This window comes from Cyprinodon tularosa, unplaced genomic scaffold (assembly GCF_016077235.1).
Source record: "Cyprinodon tularosa strain WSP-4 unplaced genomic scaffold, ASM1607723v1 ctg83, whole genome shotgun sequence".
In the NCBI taxonomy this organism is placed as follows: domain Eukaryota; kingdom Metazoa; phylum Chordata; class Actinopteri; order Cyprinodontiformes; family Cyprinodontidae; genus Cyprinodon; species Cyprinodon tularosa.
The window spans coordinates 1,349,506-1,374,448 of record NW_024039596.1 but is presented as its reverse complement, the minus strand read 5'-3'; the positions used below and the strand labels follow the sequence as shown (position 1 = coordinate 1,374,448).

The 24,943-nt window shown below is 40.0% G+C and overlaps 1 protein-coding gene across 1 annotated transcript in view; it reads right to left on the bottom strand.

Annotated features, from left to right (window-relative positions):
• smg5 (SMG5 nonsense mediated mRNA decay factor) overlaps positions 1-24,943 on the bottom strand; it is a 42,859-nt gene that overhangs the window by 15,576 nt on the left and 2,340 nt on the right. The window contains exons 3-14 of the mRNA XM_038272428.1: positions 22,131-22,254; positions 18,262-18,418; positions 13,539-13,628; positions 13,157-13,246; positions 11,447-11,525; positions 11,247-11,372; positions 7,885-7,953; positions 6,332-6,561; positions 4,292-4,429; positions 3,246-4,142; positions 425-594; positions 265-340 (exon numbers count right to left, since the gene is read on the bottom strand). Coding sequence (XP_038128356.1) covers positions 265-340; positions 425-594; positions 3,246-4,142; positions 4,292-4,429; positions 6,332-6,561; positions 7,885-7,953; positions 11,247-11,372; positions 11,447-11,525; positions 13,157-13,246; positions 13,539-13,628; positions 18,262-18,418; positions 22,131-22,254 — 2,246 coding nt within the window. The remainder of the gene's footprint in view (positions 1-264; positions 341-424; positions 595-3,245; positions 4,143-4,291; positions 4,430-6,331; positions 6,562-7,884; positions 7,954-11,246; positions 11,373-11,446; positions 11,526-13,156; positions 13,247-13,538; positions 13,629-18,261; positions 18,419-22,130; positions 22,255-24,943) is intronic.

Below are 24,943 nucleotides of genomic sequence, written 5' to 3'. Positions count from 1 at the left end.
CAGAAAACACCCAGACTTTGATCACAAAGCAATGTTCAGCATTACATTTCTCAGTATGATGGAAGCAGCCCGTTCCAGACTTAATGATCAAAAACGTTTCTGTTTTAAAGGCAGTTCAGGACGATGTTTGTACTTCATTAACATTTGATAAGCATTTCGAAGCGGCTATAATGGTAATAAACCACCTGGATCAGCTAAGCAAACAACTTATCAAAACACAGCAAAAAAAAAAACGACTGCTGCTGCAGTGAGAGACCAACTCACCAGCCTCGAGCATCTTGCTGCCATCTGGAAGGAGGTTTAACAAAACAGACAGACGGTTCCACAAGCTCTGGGAACTCTGCAGAAAGGAAGCTCACCTCCGTTAGTTAACACAAAGTCTTTTATTTGATAAACATAACGAGCGGGTTAATAAACCACTCACCTGTGCACACATGAGGATAATATCTGTGTTTGTCCTGAGCCAATCGATGAAGACCTTCACGATCTGCATTAAGCCCTGATTGGTCAAAATCTCCAGCTTCTCCAATAGGGTTTTTTCACTGTGTGCAGACTGGGTGCTGTGCTGACTTTCCTCTGAGTCAGAGCCGAGCTCTGGTGAAAAATAAAACGACAATGATGGAGTCAAACAATTAACTGGATTCTAAGAGGGGTGAAAAGAGACAGCAGAGCGATTTGGAAGGAAGGTTACGCCTTTATAACTCAGCTCTAAAAATTGTATTACCATAAACTAAATGAAGAAATATCTTCCCAAAGGGAAATTAAAGTTGTAACTCTTTTTTTTTTTTACATGAGCTGTTATATGTGTTGAGAGCTAAATACAGGAGGAATTTTCTGCAGCGTTTTGTCTAGGACAGGATCTGGAGAGGGTTTTGAAAAGCACTTCCCCTTGCTAGAGCCCATAATGTTTAAAGAGGTCATAGAATGCAAACAGAGTTTCAAAGTGTTATAGATGAATAACGATAGTTCAGTGGGTGAAATTGACGTAGAGAGAAGTTCAAACCCCATCGACACCTCCTTTCTCTGCAAATCTCACAATTCTAAACTTCCTCAATAAAAGAGGCGAATCCAAACGAAGCACCAAGTTGACATAAACTCTGGGATGTTGCCTTATTTGGTTCTCGCCTGTACTTTTGTCACACCCCGAAATTGACATCCAGACCAGCCCACTTGGTCACTGGCCCAAGAACATTAATAGAGGTAGATAGAGACGAATGCGGGGCCGCTGACTGGACCGAACCTCAGCAGAGAGCCGCCGGCGTTCCGGCTACCGTCACCAAGTCGGGTTTGGTTGCTCCGTCCCCCGCTGGCTCTCAGCCCCTGTCCGCCGGGGTTCCCGGACCGACCCCGGAGCTGAAGGCTCCGTTCATTTCGACTACCTGCTGCACTGTAAATTCCAACCGAAATTTTTTTTTAGTTATGAAAAGTAGGACATGTCCAGAAAAAAGAGGACAGTCTGGTCACCCTACCATATCTACAATCTCGATGTTTCAGTGAGTGAGTGCTTGTTGCTATGATACGTCTTTGCTCAGCAGCTTCGCTCGTTGTAAACCAACCAATCAGAGCACAGCTCATCTAAATATTCATGATCATACCATAAAAGGAAGAAAACATGTTGTTTCATTCTAGGGCTTTTAACCAGGCTGCATTAGGGCTCATAGAACAGCAAATATGCCATTATCAGCCCAACCAATGTTACACACCCTATTCATAGACCTTAAGGACCAGATACCCTATAGAATCATTCTGACCCCTTTAATATGTTTTAAATGACTTGAATTTTCTTCTCCTTACTTCCGTTCTGCATACTTGGCGCCTCCTATTCACCTTAACTGGAACTTACAGAAGTAGCTGAAGTATTATATCAGCTTTTGAGATATTAACTGCTCCCATGAGTTAAAAACTAACTTTCTATGGTTGCCACGGTTATGCACTAGAGTTGGGCAATTAATTGCATTTGCAGCATAATCGCAATTTACCAAAAGGTAATTTTCAAATCTGGAGGGCCTGATTTTCAGTCAAGGTATAGTTAACAAGAGCAGGACATCACATATTTACCAGAGGTTTTAAGTTCTGTACTTTGACTGAGCCATAAATAAAACTTTAAAGCCAGGCATCCACTGTCTCAATGGTTGTACGCAGCTACAGCTCCCGATCTATGTTCTAACACTGTGAGAACATAGATCGGTTACATATTACGTGTTTTTTCTCTGGCCAGAAGTTCGATGGCAAATCCTCCCTCTTCAAGTTGCCGATCCAACGACAAACCCATCCGTGGAGGATCAGGAATCAGAAAGATGAAATAACTTTAAGTGTTGCACCGATACCGATACCAGTATCGGACGTGGCCACGATACTGCCCTAAAATGGTGGTATCTGTATCGGCGAGTACCAACAAATAGCGCACCGATACCATTTTGAGAGCCAAAAGTTTATTCAACTATTGTCACCCACTCCTGGTAGGCAATAAAAAGTTCTACTGGATTCACTTTGTATTAGATTTTTTCCTGCTTCACAAAGGTAGGCAGCAGCTTGACAAAGCCATGATGGCAATAATTTTACATTATTATGGTATCGGCCAATACTGCACAGCCAGGTATCGGGTATCGGGGCCAAAAAATGGCATCGGCGCAACACTAATAACTTTTTTACCCTTTCACACGATGTATTCCAGCATCCAGCTGCCATGCACGTGGGCGTTGTCAGTTTCACTATAGCTCTGGTGAATTTCAATGGTGAAGTCCTCTGGAAATCTTCAATAATTGTTGTTGATTGCAGATGTGTCTAGTAGTTCCCATTGATTTAGCTTGTAAAGCGGGGAGAATGGCGCTAGGCTTACCGCACCGTGACGTCACTGCTGGAAGATGGCAGGAGGGAGGGGTTACTATATTTGGGCAAAAATGGCCGCTCCCAGACTCCGTGATCACGACGAAAATAAATATTTTTATTTTTTTTACTGATTAATGCTTCATTAAATCACAGCGAACCTATTAGTTTTAGGTACAGATAATGATCCATTGATCATTCCTTGGTGACTGGCGTTTTACTTTAAAAGTAAAGTGACCAAAATTCAGTGCCTCAGCGAATGGAAGATTGTGTTTTGTGAAATTGATATAATATTGAAAATGTCACTAATTACATCTCCATCTAAATCTATGGTTGTAAAATGACTAAATGTGAACAAGTACTTGTTTTTCTCCAGAATTTGATTAAAATTGTCAATAAAGAGGCTGAATATACTATACCATTGTCGTTTGTTCCGTTGGCAGTACCAGGGTTCAGGTCGCAGTGTAAATCTCCAGGAGGAGGGGGCGTCTCCTGGGAGGGAGGAGCAGAGGTTTCCGTGGGGGCAGGAATTCCCAAAGAAGAAGCGGGAGCAGGCCTCAGGAGCTTGTTGCTGAACGTCGGAGCCAGGCGGAAGCAGCGTTTGGACTGGAAGAGTTGGGAGGACATGGCCTGCAGGTTGCTGCTGATGCTGGAGTCGCTTTGCACCAGGGGCCCGTTGGAGCTTGGAGGAGTCTCCCCATCCCTCTCTTCTCCCTTTGCCTTGGGTTGGTCTTCCTCGTCCTCCTCGTGCTGCTGGGCCTGACCCTCTGTGTTTTCGCTTTCCTCGATGTCTTCCAGGTCTGAGCGGGACTCTTGGCTGTTCATGTCGGAGTCGGTCTCCACATCAAAAGCTGTTCCTCCTTCCTCTTCCTCAGAGCCGCTTTCCCAGCCGCCTTCCTCACCCAGGGCATCCCTCCTCATCTCCTTCGTCCCAGATCCAGGGTTAAGCGGCTCGTCCGCTGCCGTTCCGCCCATCGAATCAGCGCGGACCCTTCCTCCTTCATCATCTTCCTCGTCCTCTTCGCTCTCGAATCCTTCGCTCAGATCGCTTTCGTCCTCTCCTGGACCACCTTTGTGTGCGCAGCGACGGCGGCGCAGCTGAGACAGGCGGGTGTACTTCTTCTTCTGCCTCTGTTTCTCCTCCTCAGTCTTCCGCTGGTCTTCTTCTTCACTGCTGAGCTTTTTAACTTTGGCTCGCTCACCGCCGTCTTCATCCTTGTCCTCCTCATCCTCCTGCTCTAGAGAGCCATTCTGCAGAGGCTTCTCCCTGGAAGGATCCACCTCTGCAATCGACAAATCTCTCATCTCAAGGTCATCTATGTAAAGGGGAAAAAAATGTCATTTTTCCCCAGCTTTGAATAGAAAAGGTAAAATTTTTAAATGCAATCCTTAAAAACATCCTTGCAAAAAAAATTGCATTACTGTGATTTTACTGTCCTGTCTGAGAGGGACTTCTCCATCTCACCTGCAGCGTCGGTGTGAAGCGGAGGCACCTGGCTCTCCCCGTCCTCCAGCTCGGCCTGCAGCCGGATGTTCACGTGGTTCACGAGGTGTGAAAACAGGGCCAGAGTGAAAGCTATTGAGGCGCTGTACTGCTTTGATCCTTAAACAAAACAAGATAATTAGAATTAAAATTTGGATTTTTTCAAGTTGGAAAAAAAAAAAAAGACCATTGTATGTGTTTTTATGATCATTATTCACTTATTTTAGCTCAGAACAAAACAGAGGAGGAGCTTTTGTGTCTGGAACAGAATGAACCTTACAGATTTCTGTCTATAGCTTTCTGTTGCTACTTGGTAATAAGACCTCAAATGTGCACACAAAAAGTTTTTTTTTCCATTTATACTTCGTCCTACAGCTTTGCAATAGGAAACTATTTATATTTCACACATAAATAGGGATGGTATCAAAGCCGCATGGAGCAACAAGTTTCAGCTTCATATGAAGATCATATTCTAAAGACCAAACTGCACAAATTAATGGATGGAGGAGATGCAAATGTGAAAAAATGGCTGCATGTTAGGCAAATTTCCAAGTCTGAAACTCAACTATGATGCTTTTTTATGTGTCTTTGTTAGTACTTCTTAAAGTCAGGCTTAAACTGACACGTACAATGTCTGCAGTCACAAAGGAGGGAACAATGATAGAGGATGGAGAGAGATTCTGGGTCCATGCTAACATATCTGGATTAAATAATAGAATAACAATAAAGAAGAAAATGTCTACACAGACTGGCTCAAATGACTGGAGCAGGACGGCAGACAATCTTTATACAATAAAACAAAAAAAAAAAGAAGGAATTTTTGATGTGATCCCAAGTTTATTAAAATATTCTAAAGATTATTTTTCTCCATCAATTTTATTATTTACTTTTCATAGCACCCAGATATAGGCTGCGAGGTGCACTATAAATATTATTTAGTATTATCATGAATTTTAATTATCAGTATTAATCTTAATCTCCATTGCTTTGAACTAGGGCTGGGCAATATGATATAATATTGTATAATCTTTGATTTTTTTCCCACCAAATCTCTTAATTTTTTTCACACTCTCATAGAGTTACATAACTGCAACGACAAATGTCATATTTTGCTTTCAAGAACTGGCTTTGAATTCAAACGTCCCTTAATTTAATGGGCAATAAAATTCAAACTGGGAACCACGTTTGTAAAATTATTTCTTTCACAACAAACAATGAAAATATAACAAACTAAATGTTTGCAGCTAGTTTATCAGTTACACACAACAAAAACTGATCAACTGAGCTTTGGGAGCTAAAGGAGAAGATTTGGCTTCCATAGCTTAAAATAAAATGAAAAAAATCCAGGTTTTGAAACTGAAATCTTTCGAAAACAAATCATTTGAAACATCGATATAGTCAATTTATCGCCCCACCCGACTTTGAACCTCAAACTGCCAGTAGAACATGCAATCTGCTCATTACTTTGGAGTGCAATCGGAGTGCACCGTAACTGAGCAGAGCTCATTAATGTTAGCCTAGCTGCTAAAAGGTGAGGCAGAAACAGCTAACAAAGTTGCTAGCATATCCTTAGAGCATCCTTCTGTAACAATGGATCATTATTTATGATCCTAAATTTAGCGAACGACGCTAAAAGATGGTGAGCATATTTTTTATAATGTGAAAACATTTAAAATTTTACACACTACTTTAATCGCAGTTTAAAACTTTACTATCAAATTCAACATTAGGTGCACTTCGCTGTATATTTGTCGCTTTTCTTTGGTAGTTTTGCTGGATTTAAAGCAACGGCCGACGGCCTTAAACGTATCACCAGAATGATTGACGATTAGGAGGACTCCTTATTTAGATGATCCAACGGAAATAAAAGATTTAAACCAGTATTTAAACATGATGTTTTTTTTAGGATCTATTGTTGGTTTTTAGGTATTGTCAAAAACATTCTGTTGAAATCTGTTTATTTCTGTTAAAAAAAATAACAAAGATCATTAACATATAGAAAAAGTAAAAACACACACACACCTCCTCTCTTAAGGCTGTGAACCACCATCAGGCAAGTAACCACCATCTTGAAGATGAGGTTGTCAGGCAGAACGGGATAGGAGCTGTCGCTGTGCTGCGGCTGCTCCTCCTCTTCCTCGCTTGGACAGGGCGGGGCGCCCCCGTGTGTTGGAGCCGGAAGATAAAAGAGGACCAGGTTGAAGTCCTCCAGCACCGACTGGCAGAGAGAAGTCAGCTCCGTCTCCATCAAACTTCAACCCAGAGAAGGGCAGACATAAAAAAAGTCCATATATTTAGTAAACAACTGAGTGAAGTCTTATTTTTACCTGCGGTGGATCTTCATCATTAAACCTTTCTATTGTGGGAAAGAAAATGAGGTGTTGCAGATCTCAGGTCACACATCACCAAAAAAAATGGCAGAATATATTTTCCCGGTTTAGGTTAGCACATGTAGCCATATAGCTAACTAGTTCTTAAATACAGTATTTTCACGACCATAAGGCGCACCGTACTAAAAGGCGCAGTCTCAGTTATGTGTACCATTTCTGTATTTAACACACACATATACGGCACACCGTACTGTAGGGCGCGGGTTTTATATACCGGTACATATCCTCTACTACGTTTAAATACCTCTACTGCGTATTTAAAAATAGAGCGGGAGCAAAACTGAGTATGTTTGTGCTTCATTCATGTATTTATTACTAAGTATTAATCAAACCCATCATCCTCTGTTTCTTAATTAAACAGCTGCGCTAAATCAGGCATGCCAGTTTCCCCTTCTTCGCTGTCAGAGTCACTTTCCGTGCCGTGCGGCTCCTCGGAAATGATTCCGCCTTATGCGAAAGCTTGAACAACAGAGCCAGCAGACACGTTAATCCAAGCATCTACAATCCATCCGCAAACTGTGGCGTAACTTGCCCGGCGCTGCCTTCCACTTTTTGTGAAACTGTGGTCTCCATCGGTCATCCATCGCTCCCACGCCGACGCAGCCTTACTTTGAACGGCCGGTTCACACCGATGTCGAGCGGTTGAAGTTCCTTTTGTCGGACCTCCCGGAATAACAGCGAGCACAGCGTTCATTTGTTTCACCATGTTTTTCACATCGGCTGTGAGATGGCACGCATGGAGTCACAGATTAACAGCGATGGTGATGCGTGGAGAAAAAAAACTGGTCTCCTTACATACACCTCCCTCAGCCACGCTTTCATCATCTCCTCATCCATCCAGCCCTTTTACTTTGCCTTAATAACGACTCCAGCTGGAAAGTCTCTTTAGGCAAAGTCTTTCTCTTAAAAATCACCATATGCGGTGATTGCCATTTTCAGGGTTGTTAAAACAACAATGTTCTGCATAAAGCACATACCTCTTCTTTTATACACAATCCACGCCCCCCTTTAACGTTCTCATGGCGGTCTCAACAACGTCAGCAGTAACAACACACATAGGGCGCGCCACACATTTTGAGGGAAAAAAAAGACGTTTATATGCGCCTTATAGTCGCGAAAATACGGTAGTTGATGAAAAGAGGAAGTGACGTAAAAAGTTTAGAAGCTCAAAGATCCTGTTTTTACCTGTTTTTGGGCTGCAGCAGACTCTGAAGGTACATGAAGCTCACCAGGAGACGCTTGATGTCTTTGGATCTAAAAGAAAGATGAAAATAAAAGTACTATGAATTAGATGAGTAATACAGTTTATTTAAGGCTGATGACGGTGCAGATAATTTAGAAATCAATCTGAATTCTGACATGTGCTGCTGCTTTTTATGGACCGATTCTTTAGTCTGATGTTGCTTTTTCTTCCTCCTTTTACATGATAAAAAATATGAGACAGTGATAAGAGATTTAAAACCAAGAAAACATTAAGAACAGATGGCTAAAGGAGAAAGCAGTGATTCATGCATCTAAGTTCTCTCAAAGTACGGCTGAGGAGTTCACAGATGAATACACAAATGCACGCATGTATCGGCTGATACACAAAAAAACAACAACAGGGAATCTTTTTTTGGGAAAGGGAATCCAAATTAATCCTAGAAAAATAAGGATGATCTAATGTCTGTTTATAATTAGATTTTCCTTGAGGACAGAGTAGGAGAAGATAGAATAGAGAATCCCTTTATTGTCCCACAATGGGGAAATTCTAGTGTTTACAGCAGCAGAAAGATTATAGAAAAAACGGTCACACAAATATGAACCTTAGAAAAAATATATGAGAATAGTATAATGGACAGATATAGATGTGGGAATTTGGTTGATGGAGAAGCAAAGTCAGGCTTTCTTTCCTCAGGAGGACAGGAAGTTGAACAGGTCAGGGGTTTTAAATACCTACAAACAAAGATAAACTGAACTTTAACTTGAACGCTGGTTGTGTCTATAGGAAGTCTAGACAGCATCTCTTTTCAGAAACTTAATAGTTTTAATGTTGGCATTATCTCCTTAAAGTTGGCGTATACTTGTTTAAAGTGATCTCTCTTTTCAAAATAGTCTCCTGGTATGGAAATCTTTTAGTCAAAGAAAAGAACAAGTAGAATCGAGTAGTTAAATAGGCTAGTAAAATAATTGGTCTTCAGCAAAGTTTTCTTCTTAATTCATATAAAAGGGCTTTGAGAAAAAAAGTAATATAAGTAATAAGATGTTCAAGAATCCAATCCTCCTTTCAGCTGCTGCCGTCTGGCAGGAGACTAAAAATCCTGCTAACAAAAGCCTCTTTCGAACTGAAAACAGCGCGTGTTTTTCCAAACATGGGTCGACCTAGCCTCCTGAGACCATCCTGATCTCGCAAGCTTTCACTCGCAGATCAGTCTGGAGACTCTCCGTTAAAGAAAATTTGGAGCCGTTCACCAAACGAACGTCCAATCAGCGTTGGCTTTGAGGTGGGTTGAGGTGTGACGCAACGAGAAGCGAGACAGTTCAGTCTAAAGAACATGGCGGCTTCAGCCGATGAAACTAGCGTTAGCGTGGCTATCGAGCAAGTTTTATCGGAATTACAGAGTATTTGTTCACTGAAAGAAGAGCAAAACACTGCTCTGGAGGCTTTTCTCAGAGGAAAAGATGTTTTTGCTCTTCTCCCGACTGGTTTTGTCAAGAGTAGCCTGGCTTGTGGTTATGTTTTCGTCGTCGCTCTGTTAGTACGTTATATGCTACATTGATCTGATTGGTTTATTTGGCCCGTCTATCACCAACATAGGCCAATCAGCTAACCAGTATTTTCGCCCCTTCCCAAAATTACTTCAACGGAAGGTTTCCAGATGGATATTAGGGGTGAGTATTGGCATGGGTGTTGCAATACGATACGTGTCACAATACTTGGGTCGGGATACGATATTATCACCATATTGCTACATCACTATATATTGCAATATTTTTCCCTGCTGTCAAATTAAATCTAGAGATAAAAAAGCAGGTGCTGTATATGTTCATCAGAAGATATTGATAATTTACTTTTTTTGGTATCCATGATGTTTGGGGTTTGAATTAGTCCCATCTTCCTCTGTGACTGCCTCAACAAACAGCAAAAGGGCCCCGCAGCACTATCTGCCAGTGTAGCGGTGCAGAGGTGGCCCAATTTCCCTCATTGTTTTAGCTAAAATATTTTTTGTTTGAAAAAAATCGATACTAGGAACTGAAAGTTCGATATAATATTGGGCAGCCAAAAATCACGATGTATCGCCAAAATTATTTTTTCCCACACCCCTAATGGATATGCGGAGCAAATCCAGCAAATCCATCTGGCGGAGTCAGGTTAGGGTCGACCCGCTAACAATCAGCATTTAGCTCCCTTCCCATTGGCAAAAAAGCCGATCTAACCCCTCGCTGGCAGCAGCGGGGCCTCTGTTCCCTGCGCTGCTGCGTTTCTGGTGACACCATCATGCTAGGATAGCGTTGATGATGTGCGATAAATCAGGAAATTTAACAATGGAGAGCAACATGGAAGGAAGCCAGGGCATAGTCAATGTGATTTATTGTTTTGCTCTATTATCTGTTGTAATCCCTCTCACCAGAGCTGCTCCATGTCGTTTCTGCTTGTTGGATCAGACGTGGCTGGCGCAATGTGTTGACGTCAATACATTACGTTCAACGGTATCATGTAAATTAGCGGGTCGACACATCTCTGGTGTTCCCACAGCATGCTGATCAGAGCCGAGCTGAAAAGCTGTCATACATGGACGCACTGTTTATACTGTATATATCCCGTGCGCCTTTTTCTTCCTTTTGCATCTTGTTCTTCTCCTGTGACTATTTGAGCTGATGTAACATGTAAATTTCTCAATTCAATTTCAATTTTTCAATTTTAACGTGGGTCGTTTCACGCGAGCAGACATGTGTCAGTGAGCTGTTCCCACTGCCACTAGAAGCCGATAGTTCCCCCGTTTAAATGGGTGTTTTCGGCCAGTGGGAAAAGGATAATAGCCCAGCAGATGTAAAACCATTTTGTTCTCATTGTTGTCAGTTTTTTGTAGAAAAGGGAATATTATTACTAAGACGCTGCTTATATAATTGTTAATCTTAATGTATTTAATTCATTTATTTTCATATAGTCTCTTATGGAACTGTGTAAGTGTGTTAAACCCTTTTTTTTAAGGAATGCTGTTCTTTTAGACATGCTTCTAAATTTCTATTCAATTCTAATTCACGTTCTGAATTGAAAAACCTTCAATTAAGAAGTGCAGTGGTTTGTTTCTTTACTTTTCTGGACAGTTATCTCATCTTAATTCATGTTTTTTAGGTGTTTAAATCATTTTATTTTGTCCGGACTTGCAGATGCTGACTGAGGTGGAGAATTGATGACTGAGTGGAAATGGAACACACTTTCCTTTTTCAGGTAAAATAAATTTAGGACCTGAGAAAGCCAATTAAAACCTGTAAAATTTCCCCCATTTGCTTAAAAAAACTAAAGAGTTTCGGGTGAAAAAAATAACCTTTACAGCGCTCATCACCTTTGGCGGGACGGGGACAGCTTCTTCATCTCCTGCTTCTTCACCTGGTGGTACATCTTGGCTGCCTTGTCGAACAGGCGCTTCAGGTTGCCATAGGCGCCCTCAAACGGAGTATCTGATTGGATGCTGCGGTCAGAATAAAGATCCGTTAATCCTCTTGTTTTTCGATTATCTGGCTTAAACTGGAAATCAACCCTCACCATCGTAAGTAGTAGTAGGTTGCTTCAACGTTGTAGAACTTGCTCCCAGCTAGTGTTCCCAGTTGGTTAAAAGGCATTCCTGTGAAAAAAGGTGGTTAATATTTAGAACTAATGTTTAAAACGGGGCGTTATAAACCTTGATCCATTTTAGATATGGGGAAATTTAATAACAGATAGTGCGGCTTTAACCTGGCCTGAAAGCTGATTTTCTTTGCTTAAATTCACATGAGAATAAATCCATTTCCCATCCCAACCTCAACCGCTCAAAAATCGACCAAAACGGGCTGGCCAATCACGTTGTCGCAAAGGATGATGTATACTTGGCTGCTGCTAACATCTGTTTAGTCAAAATCCACAATTTACATCTTTGACAGGGTTCCTACAGCATACAGCAAGTTAAATTCAAGACTTTAATGCCACTTGAAATAAAAATTTAAGACCAAATTCACAAGAAACACAAGAAAAACCTGCTTGCGAAAACTTAACCCAAAGGTTTATTTTAACATAAACCACTGCACTAATGTTTCAAACTTTGAAAAGCTTCCCATACAGGAAGAAAGCTAAAAACACACAAATGACAGATATATTTTAACAATTAAACTGAATTCACAAACTTTGTTTTAGCAGGGAACAAAACAAATCAGTTTTAAAGCCCCAACATAACCAGTGCTAAGTCTTTTTTGCAGCTATTTTTCTTTGTATGGTTTTCTTAGTATGTTTGATTTGGTGATAAGTGGAGGCGTTGCAGAGACAAGGGTGGAACTAAACTGAGAAATACCGGCTGTTTCTCTGTAACTCCATTTTGACGCTTTGTGTTTCGTGCTTCGCATGTGCGACTCCACTGCCTTAATTCCCATCGTTCTGAGCTTGAATGACTTCTTGCACAAAATCCACTGAGCCTCATGTATGTTCCCTGGTTTTAGCCATGGAGAAAACGCTTGGCTGGAGACAATTTTGGTTACATTTACACTTGCTCATATTTTCCAGACAAAAATAAAATAGCGCATCTCCCAAATGTCCCGGCCGCAACAACGCTTTTATTGGTTCCGCTATCGGGACTTAACCAATAATGGCGAGCTATTATTTTTTTTAAATAAAAAAAAAGGTCAATTTTAATGTCTTATTTTGATTACAAAAAGAAATCATAATAAAAACAATCCTATTTATGTTTTTAAAATTAAGACCTACGAAAGACTGATTTAAGACATTTTAATACCAATTAAGGCCTTAGTTTTATTTTGAAGAATTCAATGCCTTTTAAGACTTTTTAAGGACCCGCAGGAACCCTGTAGATTAAGCTATTGTTCAGTTAAAATGGAATACAGAGAAAGTTATATTAACAAATGTAGAAATTAGGTTTTTAGGCGGCTTTAAAAAAAACACCACTTTAAAAAAAAATATGGATTAGTCTGGAAAATATGGTATTTGTTTTAGTTTTCTATTGATTTTTATTGTTCCCATCGGTGTTTTATTCCATTGAACTGTGCAGCACTTTTTTCAACATGTGTTTTTATGTGCTAAACAAATACATTTAAATTTCTAGTCTAAAAGAAGTGAAACTTAATTTCTATTTGACAAAAATGTTCTCTGAGGCAGCAGCTCAAAGCGATGTGGCTCAGGCCTCCTCCACACAACATGCGTACCTTTAAACCTGCTGTTTTCTTGCCAAATCAAAGTAGGAGGTTTTCATAAAGCCTTGAAGAGACTCACCAACATGGGGCACTACAGACAAGGCTTGGTGGTAAAATCTCTCTGCCAGCTGTTCAGCTTCTACTCCAGCAAGTTCATTCTGATAGCGAGCTGAAGACAGAATCAAAATAATACAAAAACAGCATAAATCGTGAAAATAAGATATTAAAACTGTAGTTCCAGTCTTTTTTTAGTTTCCAAATAAAAATACACCTCAAGCATAAAACTATTTTCACATATTAAATAATTGGAAGAAAACCTCACACCAAACACAGCCTGTTCTCAGTTACTTCTGTATTATGAAGCCAATTTTTTCCCACGCTGGATAAAACCCTCTGCCTCACTCCTTTACAGGGATGGGAGAGTCAGGAGCTGATTAAATACAGTATTAACGTGTTATTACCCAGATCTCCGAGGTAGACCAGACAGCGATGACAGGCCATCTGAGCCCACTCCATCTCTCTGGGCGAGGCGGAGACCGGCTTCTTTCGACCTGTTGGAAACGAGCAGATTAGAAACAATTAGATCTACGGTCCAAAAGGATACCAGGGCATATATTCATCATTTCAATAATATCTAACCACTGGTTATCAGTTCAGATAGACCTTATCTTATTGTATTCTTATGTCTTATTTCACACTGTTTATTTGGGAAGGGTGCAACTTTACTGTGTAGGTTGTAATTTTGTTTTCTTTTGAAATTGTGATTTTACTTATTCTATTCTGCCTACTTATATTATTTTATTGTCCTCTATTTTACTTACGATCTTATTTTTCAGCCTTCTGTGGCTGCACTGCAAGAAAATAATTTCCTGCAAAGGATAAATAAAGCATTTCTGATTCTGATTGACCGATAGTTATTTTAAAGTAAATTCAAATAAGATTATTTTGACATGAGCCTAAATGGTCTCTGATACGCGCTTTTGCAGTTTTTTAGATTGATTTTTAACTCCAGATTACGATTGTTCTTTCTCCATTTCCTGGTATGGAGTGAATTTTTTTCATTACTTTTGCATTTAAAGAACACTTTTTTTTTTAAGTTGACATTCGAAAAAATTCAAACCACACAAAAGAAAAACTGTTTTAATAAAAAAAAAAAAAAAAAAGTTTTGCTGTTTTTCCAGATTTTTTCCCCCCACTATTTTTATTAATTATATTTTTTCTTTTTCAGATTGAGTTTGACAAATTGCATAATTCTTAAAATGTGTTTTACAGATCAGGTTCTTTTCAATTCAGGGGGAGGAGTGAAGATTGACGTGAACGGACATGAGCAAAAACATTTAAATTGGCCAATGTGTGCGACCAGTAGAGCGTTTCTGTTGGGCTTGAAGAGAAGAACTTAGGATTTATGAAATGCGATTTGAAAAGAATGCTATTAGTAAAACTTCATAAGAAATTCGAAAAAAAAAAAGGAAAACAGATAAATAAAAGGGAAAAATTAAGATATCAGTAAAAGTACTCTTGAAACCTATTTTTGATTTTTCAGTTACATTACTGGTTTGGACATTTTTCAAATTTCTATTTACAAAACATGCTCTTTGCTTCTGACAATAAAGGAACAAAATTCCCTCCATAAAGGAGCAGGCGGCTGAAGTATCGGTTTATAGCTTGTTAGAAGATTAAATAATAAACCTATAACCCTAATTAAACATTAGCCAGAAGTTTTCATTGAAGAGTTTTTTTTTTTTTTAAAGAAAATAAAACAGAACAGTGACAAAAAAATGACTCAACTGAGGCCATGTGGCAAATTTAGCTCCTCTCAAAAAACAAGTTTCCCTCTTAGGTGTGTAAAAGTTTATTAGAGCTTTACATCCAGAAAAAAAAAAAAAAAAACAGAAATAGAAATGTGCTGTTAAGGCTCCTCAGCTTCAGTTGTTTGTGTCTCTTTTCCACTTATAGCAGCTCAATAGTTGACGGGCCGAGGTATGAAGAACTATGAAGATTAGGACAGAAACTAAAAGACGCATCAGGCTGCAGAACTTAATGTGATCGGTTTTAGAGTTTAAATTGACAGGAAATACTCTATACTGTAGGGTTGTCACGATACTAAACTTTTCAACTCGATACCGATACTAAAGAAAATATTCGATACTCGATACCATTTTCGATACCACAAGGATAAAAACAAAGACTCCAAAATTCAACAGAAATATTTTCATTAATAAATAAAATACAATAAATAAACACAATAAAGGTTGTATGCTGTGCATAATATTAAGCAAGCTTGATAAAAAACTTATAAAATTCAAATTAAGTGTTCCTTCCTTGGCTATGCTTTGCACACATAACAATGATGCTAGCCAAACCAGTTAAGAAACAAAAATAATTCTCAGCAGCTGCACCTGTTACAAAAAAAAAGTCTGAAACTGAAAAGTGCAGAGAATTATTCAATCACACAGTGTTCAGAAAGTGCATTGTCCTCTATTCTGCACTTTAGATGAATGACTGCTTAGGTGCCACTGGTGACGGCACTGTATCGATACTTTATAAAAACGAGTATTGTATCCGGATACAACATTTCAGTATCGATACTTTTTTGAGTTTCGATACTTTTGACAACCCTACTATACTGTTAGCAGATATAAAAAATGAGTATTTATAATCCACGTCAAAGAAGAGTCAGCATGACATTTTCTTTAGAAACTCGTTTGAAAAAGCTTTTACCTGTTCTAATTATTAGTGTAACACAATGTTCCTGATGGGGATGTTCCTTTTTAAATCCCAGGAATTGGCTGTGGGTCCTGATTGAGGCTTATGCTATTGATCAGCCTCAGAAACGGGAAGCTCATCTACCTTCTGCAGAACTGAGGGAAGCTAACTGAGAAGCTAGAATGTGGGTTTTACTCGGCACTAGGGCTGTTGTAAACGAATATTTTAGTAATCGAGTAATCTATCGATTATTCTTACGATTAATCGAGTAATCGGATAAAAAAAAATTATAAAATAAACTATTGGCAAATCTGCAATAACACCAGTTAGTCCAGATCAGTCCAATAGCTCCTTTTTGAGCATCCATAACAGTTAAATGTTTGTAGTTTAGAAAGTTTACTTGTAACAGTAGTTTGCTTTAACCTGAAGAAAAGTTATAAGATATGAAATTATATTCAAATAATAAAGTGGCAGGCTCACAAATATGCTTATAAAAATGTCTAAATGTAAAGGTTTGAGTTTGTACAGAGTTCTGCAGCCTTAACTAGTCATGATAAAATGCAAAAATGTTGCTATTTTTATTAAAACGATGCTATTATTTATTCTTGATTGCTTAGGTATAAACAAATATAGAATTACTACAAAAAATATTAATCAAAAATTTCTAATTCATACATAACAGTAGCGAGAAGAAAAGACTGTAACTTTTCAGGATGGAAAGACACCAATAAATAAATGCTTTTCAGCTGCCTGTAATCTGTTGCTGCGTATTTTTATTAACAAACTTACATTAAGTCCTGCATAATTTCTCTCAGTTCCACCCTCACATACAATTTACACTACACCCGGTTAAGTAACCGCTATGTTTAGATGTAACGTTAGCAAAATAATGTGCCTCAATTTACATCTATAACATGGCAGATTATCACACAACGTAGTTAGCAAAGAGAACATAAACGTTACCTGTTGGCAACCGTGTACGAGTTGGATGCATGTAGCGGGTGTTTTCTCTTCAGATGCTGCAACATTGATGTCGTGCTGTTGTGGTACGCCAATTCTGCTTTGCAGTGGATGCATTGCGCTGTGTTGTCCTTTCTGTTTAGCCTAAAATGTTCCCAAACTTTTGACATTTTTTGTCGCTTTCAGGGTTCTCCTTCTGAGCTTTCTCCGGTTCCCTCCATAGCTACAAACTTAGCACAAGCGCTCCAGGCACTAACGGAAGTGGTAGCGTTGTGCAACACAAAAACCCTCCGGCTAGACCAGTGTGCTGCGTATTTAACAGCATTGCTTATTACAATACAATAAATTTAGCGAAGCTTCGAGGCAGATAAATTTCCCCGAGGATTTTTTGTAATCGAGTTACTCGAGTTACTCGATGAATCGTTTCAGCCCTACTCGGCACATTGAAAGAAAAGAAACACTAATCTCCAACAGTGAATAGGTTGCGCCGTCGTGGCGTGTAGTTGTGTGCTTCCAGGATTTTCTAACACGGAGCAAACTGACCAGTCAGATCAACCATATGTTCAGTTTTCACACACAAATCCTTCTTACAAGAACAGAAAGGAAAAACACCCAGAGAAAGTTCAGACAACCATAAATAGTGACATAATCAACGCTAACCCAGCACGATGGCATCAGCAGGCCCCCACCAGCGGGGGTCAGACTAAGCTTTTTTTACCAGTGCGAAGGGAGCACTGCAGAAAGTTAGCGGTAGGGGTGTAAATAATAATCGTTTTGTATCGATGCATCGATCCAACAGCCGACGATCCAATGCATCGATACGTCCGCAAGAGAATCGATTCATGTTTTTTTTTCCTCCGGTCTATTTTTATCCATTTGTTCCTGGGCGTAATTCTCCCTCCTGTGCTGCGGTGGCGCTAAACCTATTTTGCCCTCCTACCTCGCTTCCTGGTTATACTCTTACAGCAGTTTGTTGCAGTGAGCTTGATGCAGACATTTTTGATTTATGCTCAATATTGAAGCGTGGTCTGTGCTACACACTGTGGGTCTAGATACGGCCGAGGCGGCGAGGAAGTGGAGGCGAGTTTAGTCCGACGACGGAGGGACATGAGGGTCAAAAAGAGCGGAGATCCAGGTGGAAAAAGGCTCCCAGCGTTCTCGCGCACCTCGATCTTCTAGCGGGTCAAACTTCGCGAGTTGTTTTCCGCAATTTCGGTCATAAAAAAACAAAAGTTGCTGATGCCATCATGCTGGGTTAGTGTTGATTAGTTTTACAGTTTTAAATCACTTTACAAAGAGGTCAGAAGGTGGTTTTCTCTTTATAATTTTACTCTAAAACAGAGTCTAAAACAGTAGAAGGTTGTAAACAAATGAAAATGGACTGATTGGTTGATTTTTATCTGGATCTTATTAGCCACAATCGGCTAATCATCGCATTGTATTGAAATAGAGCAAAAACACACCGATCTTCACTGAGCGTTGAAAGAAAGATTCGTTGGTTTGGAGGAGAGGTCTCACCAATGAGAGGATCGGTGACGTGCGTCCAATCGATGCAGTCCTGCAGCTCCAGCTGGTAATGTGATTGGATGTAGAGCAGCAGATGTTGGTAGAAACCCACGCCGGCGATGAGGTGAGTTCTGTAAGCACACTCTAGGGCGCTCCGACTGTGGATGTGCTGGAAATACAGAAAAGGATTTAGCCCAAATATGCAAATCTAAAAGAGAAAAAATAAAAAATAAAAACAGAAACAGCTATATAAAACCAAGATAAGAACCTAAATTACTGCAATTGACAGAATATCGTCCTCAGTGAGCTACAAACAAGATTTTTCCGAGCCGGTTAGGTTTAGTCAGGAGCTTTCAAGTTTAAACAAACTAGCAAACTAGTGTCATTAAAAAAATGGGAACATCTTAATTTGATCCAGGTTGTTATAAAATCAGGTAAAAATCTGTTTAAAATGTTTAGTTGAATCTCATGAAGCTCTACTGCTTTAACCGAGTTATTTACTTACAGAGAAGCCATGATCAGGGCGAACGGTGGTTCAGTTTGAGCTTGGACAGAATCAGCTTAAATAGATTAGCTATTAGCCTGAGGTACCAACTATGTGATGAAAGAGTAAATATAGTGAAGTGCAGCAAAACTTACTCAAGCTTATTAAATATGAGGGTAACCTGTGGAGCTTAAAGGCTGGAAAACAAAATCTGATCTGACAGGAAATCGTGTCGAACGAAGTCATGGTGTTTAGAGATGTTTGAAAGTCAATGGTTATGATCCCACTCTACACGATTTTACGCAAGGGGGCTGCGTAGCTCTGACTGCGATAGATCCCAGGTCTATTTTAGTCAGACTACGCAACAATTTCATTGGTCCGAGAGGAAGAGAGACACGGTTACAAAGTAAAACATATCCACTTTTGGGGAAATACAATAAAATCTGTTAATTGCATGGGGAAAGAGTCAGTTTTGGAGTCACACATCGTGTATATAGTAAGCGGGACAGACTGGTGCAAAAACAATGAATGAAACATAAAAAAATAATACTTTACGCATTATGGGAGTTCAGGTGGACAGAAAACAGATAAAGTATTGATCCTCTTTGAGCCTCACAAAAACAACGACAGAGAGAAAGAACAGTTTATCAATCTCAAAAAAAAAAAAACTTCAGGAGGAGAAATAAAGGGGTTATAGTGAAATAGTGATCCTTGTTGAGCAAAAAAAAAACGAGGTGCAGACAGAGCAGGTAACTGCAGCATCTCTCTCTCTCACCTCTTTATGAAAAAACAAAAACAAAAAAAAACTGGATAATCTTTCCAGATCTCTCTCTGAGAATCACCTCTGTGCCTCAGTCAGCATAGAAACCGCCCCACTGCGTTAATTTCTGCGTTTACCTTTTCTTTAGACGCATGTCTCATTATGTTTTTAATATACGAACGTTCTCTATCCGTTCTGGTTTGAGATGCTGCACCGACTCGTTAAAGCTGAAGTCTGTAAGTTTTAAAAAATCACTTTTTTGTCATATTGGCTAAAACTGTCCCTATGCCCAGACAGCAGTACATGTGATATGTAACCTGTGAAAAAAACTGCTTCAATTGGTCCCGCATACTGCCTGTATTTCAATCTGGAAAGAATAATTCGGGACGAGCCAAAACAACCAATCACAGCCAGAGGAGCGTCTGATGGAGTGTCAATCACAGCTCACCCACGCTGATTCCCGCCCCCCCCCTCTCACCGCTTAACCTGCCGCAGCGCCCGGCTGCAGCAGTCAGGAGGACACACGTGGAAGTCATGGCGGAGCGACAGCCACCAGCGAAAGAGAAACTGCCCTTACTGCCCCTGCCGACAACTGCTCACACGGCAAACTTCGGTATAACCAGCATCTTATATCTAGCTGCTTGGAGGTGAGTGTTATCGCTCTTACCAGTTCACACTCCATGCCGCGTACGCTGCTTGGACGCTTCTGGTAGCATGCGGTAGCCGCGCAGATGCTGTGAGAGGGGTGGAGCTTGGAGGTGGGGCATGAGTGAAGCAGAGAGGGTGGGGGAGTGGCGTGAAACCTGTTTTTCTTCAAATTTTCAGTCGAAGTCTGCTCTCTTCTCAATGTTACAGACTGCAGCTTTAAGTGGGGCTTTGCTTTATAGAATGCGTCTGTGTTTTTTAAATGTATTTATTTAATGACTAATAATCTGTCCAAGTCAAATGTGGGAAATAACAGAGATGGGAGTAAAAAAAAAAAAAAAAATCTGTGCAGATCTGCTCCCCCTGCCTAGTCGGAGCCTATCTATACACAGTCAGCGTGACATGGAAAAAAAAAATCGGATCGGAGATGAAAAAGTCGTACGCAACCTGTGTTCAGGCCTTTAATAAGTCTTGAAAAGGTAAAGTAAACTTTGCATGCATGCAACACAATTTACAAACCTGTATCACAACAGCATGACTGTGTACCTCATAATTCACTGATGTGTAAACAGTTTCTCAAATCTACTTGATTCAAACTCACCAGTGACATCAGAGATCCAAAACCCACTGATAGTTAAATATGACCACAGAGTAGGGCTGGGTATTTTGGCCAAAGTCCTAAATCGATTCGATTTTGATTCATACAGTTCTAAATCGATTAATTTCGATTTATTCTACACAATTTTTCCACACGATTTTTACCATAATGAAAGTGGTTCAACTGTGTTTCAAAATACTCATGCATTTTTTTTATCCTGTCATATTAAACACAAAGTGCAAACTTGTAAATCGGACAGTTTAAACATGAGAGGTGAACAAAACTGTCTTGAAAGTGCAAACTTGATTGTGAAAAGTGAAAAGGCCTCACTCGAACCAGCCGACATGACACAGTGGGGACACAGCAGACATGCATGAGCTGCATTATCTCCACTGCACAAAGCATATTTGCAGCGTTGTCTGTAACAACTACAGGGTGTTTGCTGGTCAGTCTCCATTTGTTAATGTCTTCAGTCAACCTATTGGCTATATTTGCAGCTGTCTGGCTTGAAGTATTTTGAGGTCCATAAAAGTCCACAAAAAGTCCATAAAAGTCCACAAAAAACGTGTCAATATTCCTCCATACTGCTCGTCCAATGTATTCCAAGTGTCCTGAGTGGGTAGCATCCAGAATTTACTCGAAACGAAGTCATTTAGAATGTTTTTAGAGCATAAACAGTAGTGTATAGGATTTCCTGAAAGCGCGCACATGCGCGATCACGACGCTACGGAAGCCGGCAGACCAAACCAGCACATTCAGCTCGGCAAAGAACTCATGCTCTTCCTCAACACTGAAGTCCTCAGACATTTTTCTTTCGTTGTTTCTTTCTTTGCACAGGTAAACAGCACATTTCTTCTTCTATGCTTGCATTATTGGCAGAGCAGACGCTGAATGCGCACTTTCATCTGGTTTGGTCTGCCGGCTTCCGTAGCGTCGTGATCGCGCATGTGCGCGCTTTCAGGAAATCCTATACACTACTGTTTATGCTCTAAAAACATTCTAAATGACTTCGTTTCGAGTAAATTCTGGATGCTACCCACTCAGGACACTTGGAATACATTGGACGAGCAGTATGGAGGAATATTGACACGTTTTTTGTGGACTTTTATGGACCTTTCTGTCTCGGGCACCATGGACCTCCATTATTTGAATGTCAGCAGACAGCAAGAAGCCTCCCAGATCTCCAGATGCATTTGAGATATCAAAAAAGTACTCCAGAGTGTTGTTCAGCATGGGGGTGAGTAGAAAATGAAGGCTAATCATGTTTTGGGTGTACTATTCCTTTAAGGTAATCACCAGCCAAAGTCAAGTAAGCAAGTTTCAGTCCCCATTTCGTTCAAGCTTCAGACCCCTGGTCAGGCTCATAGGAAACATTTTATTTTTTGAGTTTTTACCTTCTTGTTTGTCTTGATAACCTGGATGACCTCATAGTAAACCTTCCTCCAGAGCAGCTCCTCAGCCTTGCGGCCATAGTCGACGGGATGAAGAAACATCAACTTCACACACAGCTCTCTCAGCCTGTGAAGAACAAAAACATACATTAAACAAACAAATGACCACCTTAACGTTGGCAGGTGAACTGGTGAGTGACCATAGATTTATATAATGGATGGTGCAGCAAAGGAAGCTCTAATTTCCATATACACACTCGCACCCCACACCCCCCGCAGACATTCAGGTGCACCTCCCCAAAATTGTAGGTGACCACAGACAGTGCCGCAGATAGCGTCACAAGCAGGAGAGAAAGGAGGCCTCTAATTGGTCAATTCTACGCCTGCTCTACACTATAGGCTTGTCAGCCGAGATGTTTTCCCACATGGGTTGTGTGGGTAATGGCAGAATTTCTGGCTGTAGTGCCGTCCACAACGCCTGGTCCACCTCTTACACTATCCCAGGCACCTTGCAGGACGCTACTGCGACGGTCTGTTGGTTTGCACCCAAAGCAAAAACATGCAGCGCTACGTTGTGGGGTGGAATAACATTACGCAAACCAGGCTTTAAAATTAAGCATAAATCGAAAATATCTGCATCATACCTGCGACACACTGCTGCAGGAGTATACACAGCACTTAAGCCTTTAAGGACTCTGGCTCTCCGTTGCAGTGTGCCTCATGCTCCTTTAGTTACACCGCAAAGAAACTCTGCGTATCATTTTTTTTTTTTTTTTTTGTGTTGTTAAAATAAACAATCGTAAATCTGCCTTACCAGTCTCCTTAGTGAGCTCTGCATGCGGGTTTGAAAACTAGGAACCATGACGCACTATGTCAGACTCACCTCCGGTAAGTGAAAATGGGGACGAGCACGTAGCACGGCCTTACGTAAACATATCACCAGAATGATTGACAATTAGGAAGACCACTTATTTAGATAATCCCCCCAGAAAAAGAAAATTCCCCCTTTACCTTTAATTGGATGAAAAAAAAAAATTATCTAATAGAAAAATGAATTGTCAACTTTTGTGATAAGTCCACAACATAAATTTGGCACAGTAAAAACTTTACAGATGCACCATCAAAATGTATTCACATATATCAAGAGATATTTCCATTGCAATATTCCACATTGAAGGTTTAGCTAATATCCTGCAGCATAAAGTTTTTATCCTGGATTAATCTGAAATCAAATTCCCATAAAACGCTAACATTTCTGGACCCTTCAGGTGCCGCAAGTCAAGATTAAAACGTATTTATTTAGAATGGCGTTTGACTGAGCTAAACAATATTAGTCACATTTGCAGTCACACTTTTCTGAGGATATATTATAAATCATTTTGGGTTTTTTTTTTCTTAGTTGTCTCTATCACCTTTATGCCACTTCAGCATTTTATTTCTTTAATGTAGGCACTTTGAACTGCCCACAACTACAATTTACTATATAAATAAACTTGCCTCGTCTGATTTGGTGATGAAATTTTAAGCACAACAGCTAGAAATTCAATAGTAAAATTAGGTTGCACACATAAAACCAAAATGTTGCTAATATGATTGGGGAAAAAGACTTTAAATGCTTTAGAACTTATTTCATAACATCATACAGAAGCTGATCCCTTTAATGCAAGTTGATGGTTTTCATAATGTCAGTCTGATCCATCCCTAATGAACCCTTCAGGCTCTTTGGACCTGTATAATGTTTTTGGTGATGCTTGTTGTTTAATGTATCATAAGAATTTTTTTTACAAAAGAGGCAGAAAGGGGTCAAGTCATTAAAAAAAAAATCATATAAGCTCATGTGGCCCAAAGGAAGCATTTTCTTTTCTCCTAGTAACTGTTTGCCATTAACCCCTAACATAGATACAACAACGTTTATTTTATTTGCTGATTTATTGAAAGTCGGATGACATAAAAAAAAATACCGGTACTTATATTCCCTAACTAAATTCAGAATTCTTTCTTTTTTTTAACAACAGTTATCCTGATTAATTAAAAATGTTTATTTTTATTTATGGATTTCGCTTACGATTTAAAAAAAATAAATAAAAATTCATTAAGTAAGCTAAAAAACAAAAACAAAAAAGCAAGCGTGTTAGCATCAGTTAAAAGTATGGAGGACGATCGTTTATTTCCAGGTGGATCATCTAAATAAGTGGTCCTCCTAAATGTCAATATTTCTGGTGATGTGTTTGTTTAAGGCTGTCCTACGTGCTCGAACCGTTAGCCATCTTTAGCTACGGTTTCAGACAGTCATTGAAGCTCACCTTTCTCACTGCGGTTCTTAGAAAATGGCCAAGGGTCTTAAGAGAAAAACTGTCTATGAAGTGTATGAGAAGAAAAGAAAGGCCTCAGAAGAGGCAGACATATCCCAGAATGCTTTGCACAGAGAGCTCTCCTCGCAAAGCACTATGGGATTTGCTGTCACAGCGGCCCGCTGTTGCCATAGGCTGTTGCTACCCAACAGCGTTTACTAATAACATAGATGTCACAGGGCACTGCATTATGAAGGAGGAGTTACATGAACAATGCGAAGCAGAAAGCATTGACTATGGAAGTGCAGGTGGCACAGCGATTAGCGTGCACGACCCATGTACGGAGGCCTTAGTCTTCGACGCAGCCAACCCTCGTTCAAATCCGACCCGTGGTCCTTTGCCGCATGTCTCTTCCTTTATCTCATACACCCTTTCCTGTCAGCCTACTGTCGAAAAAAACCAAGCCACTAGTGTAGAATCGACCAATCAGAGGCCTGCTTTCTCTCCTCCCAGCGAAGCCATCTG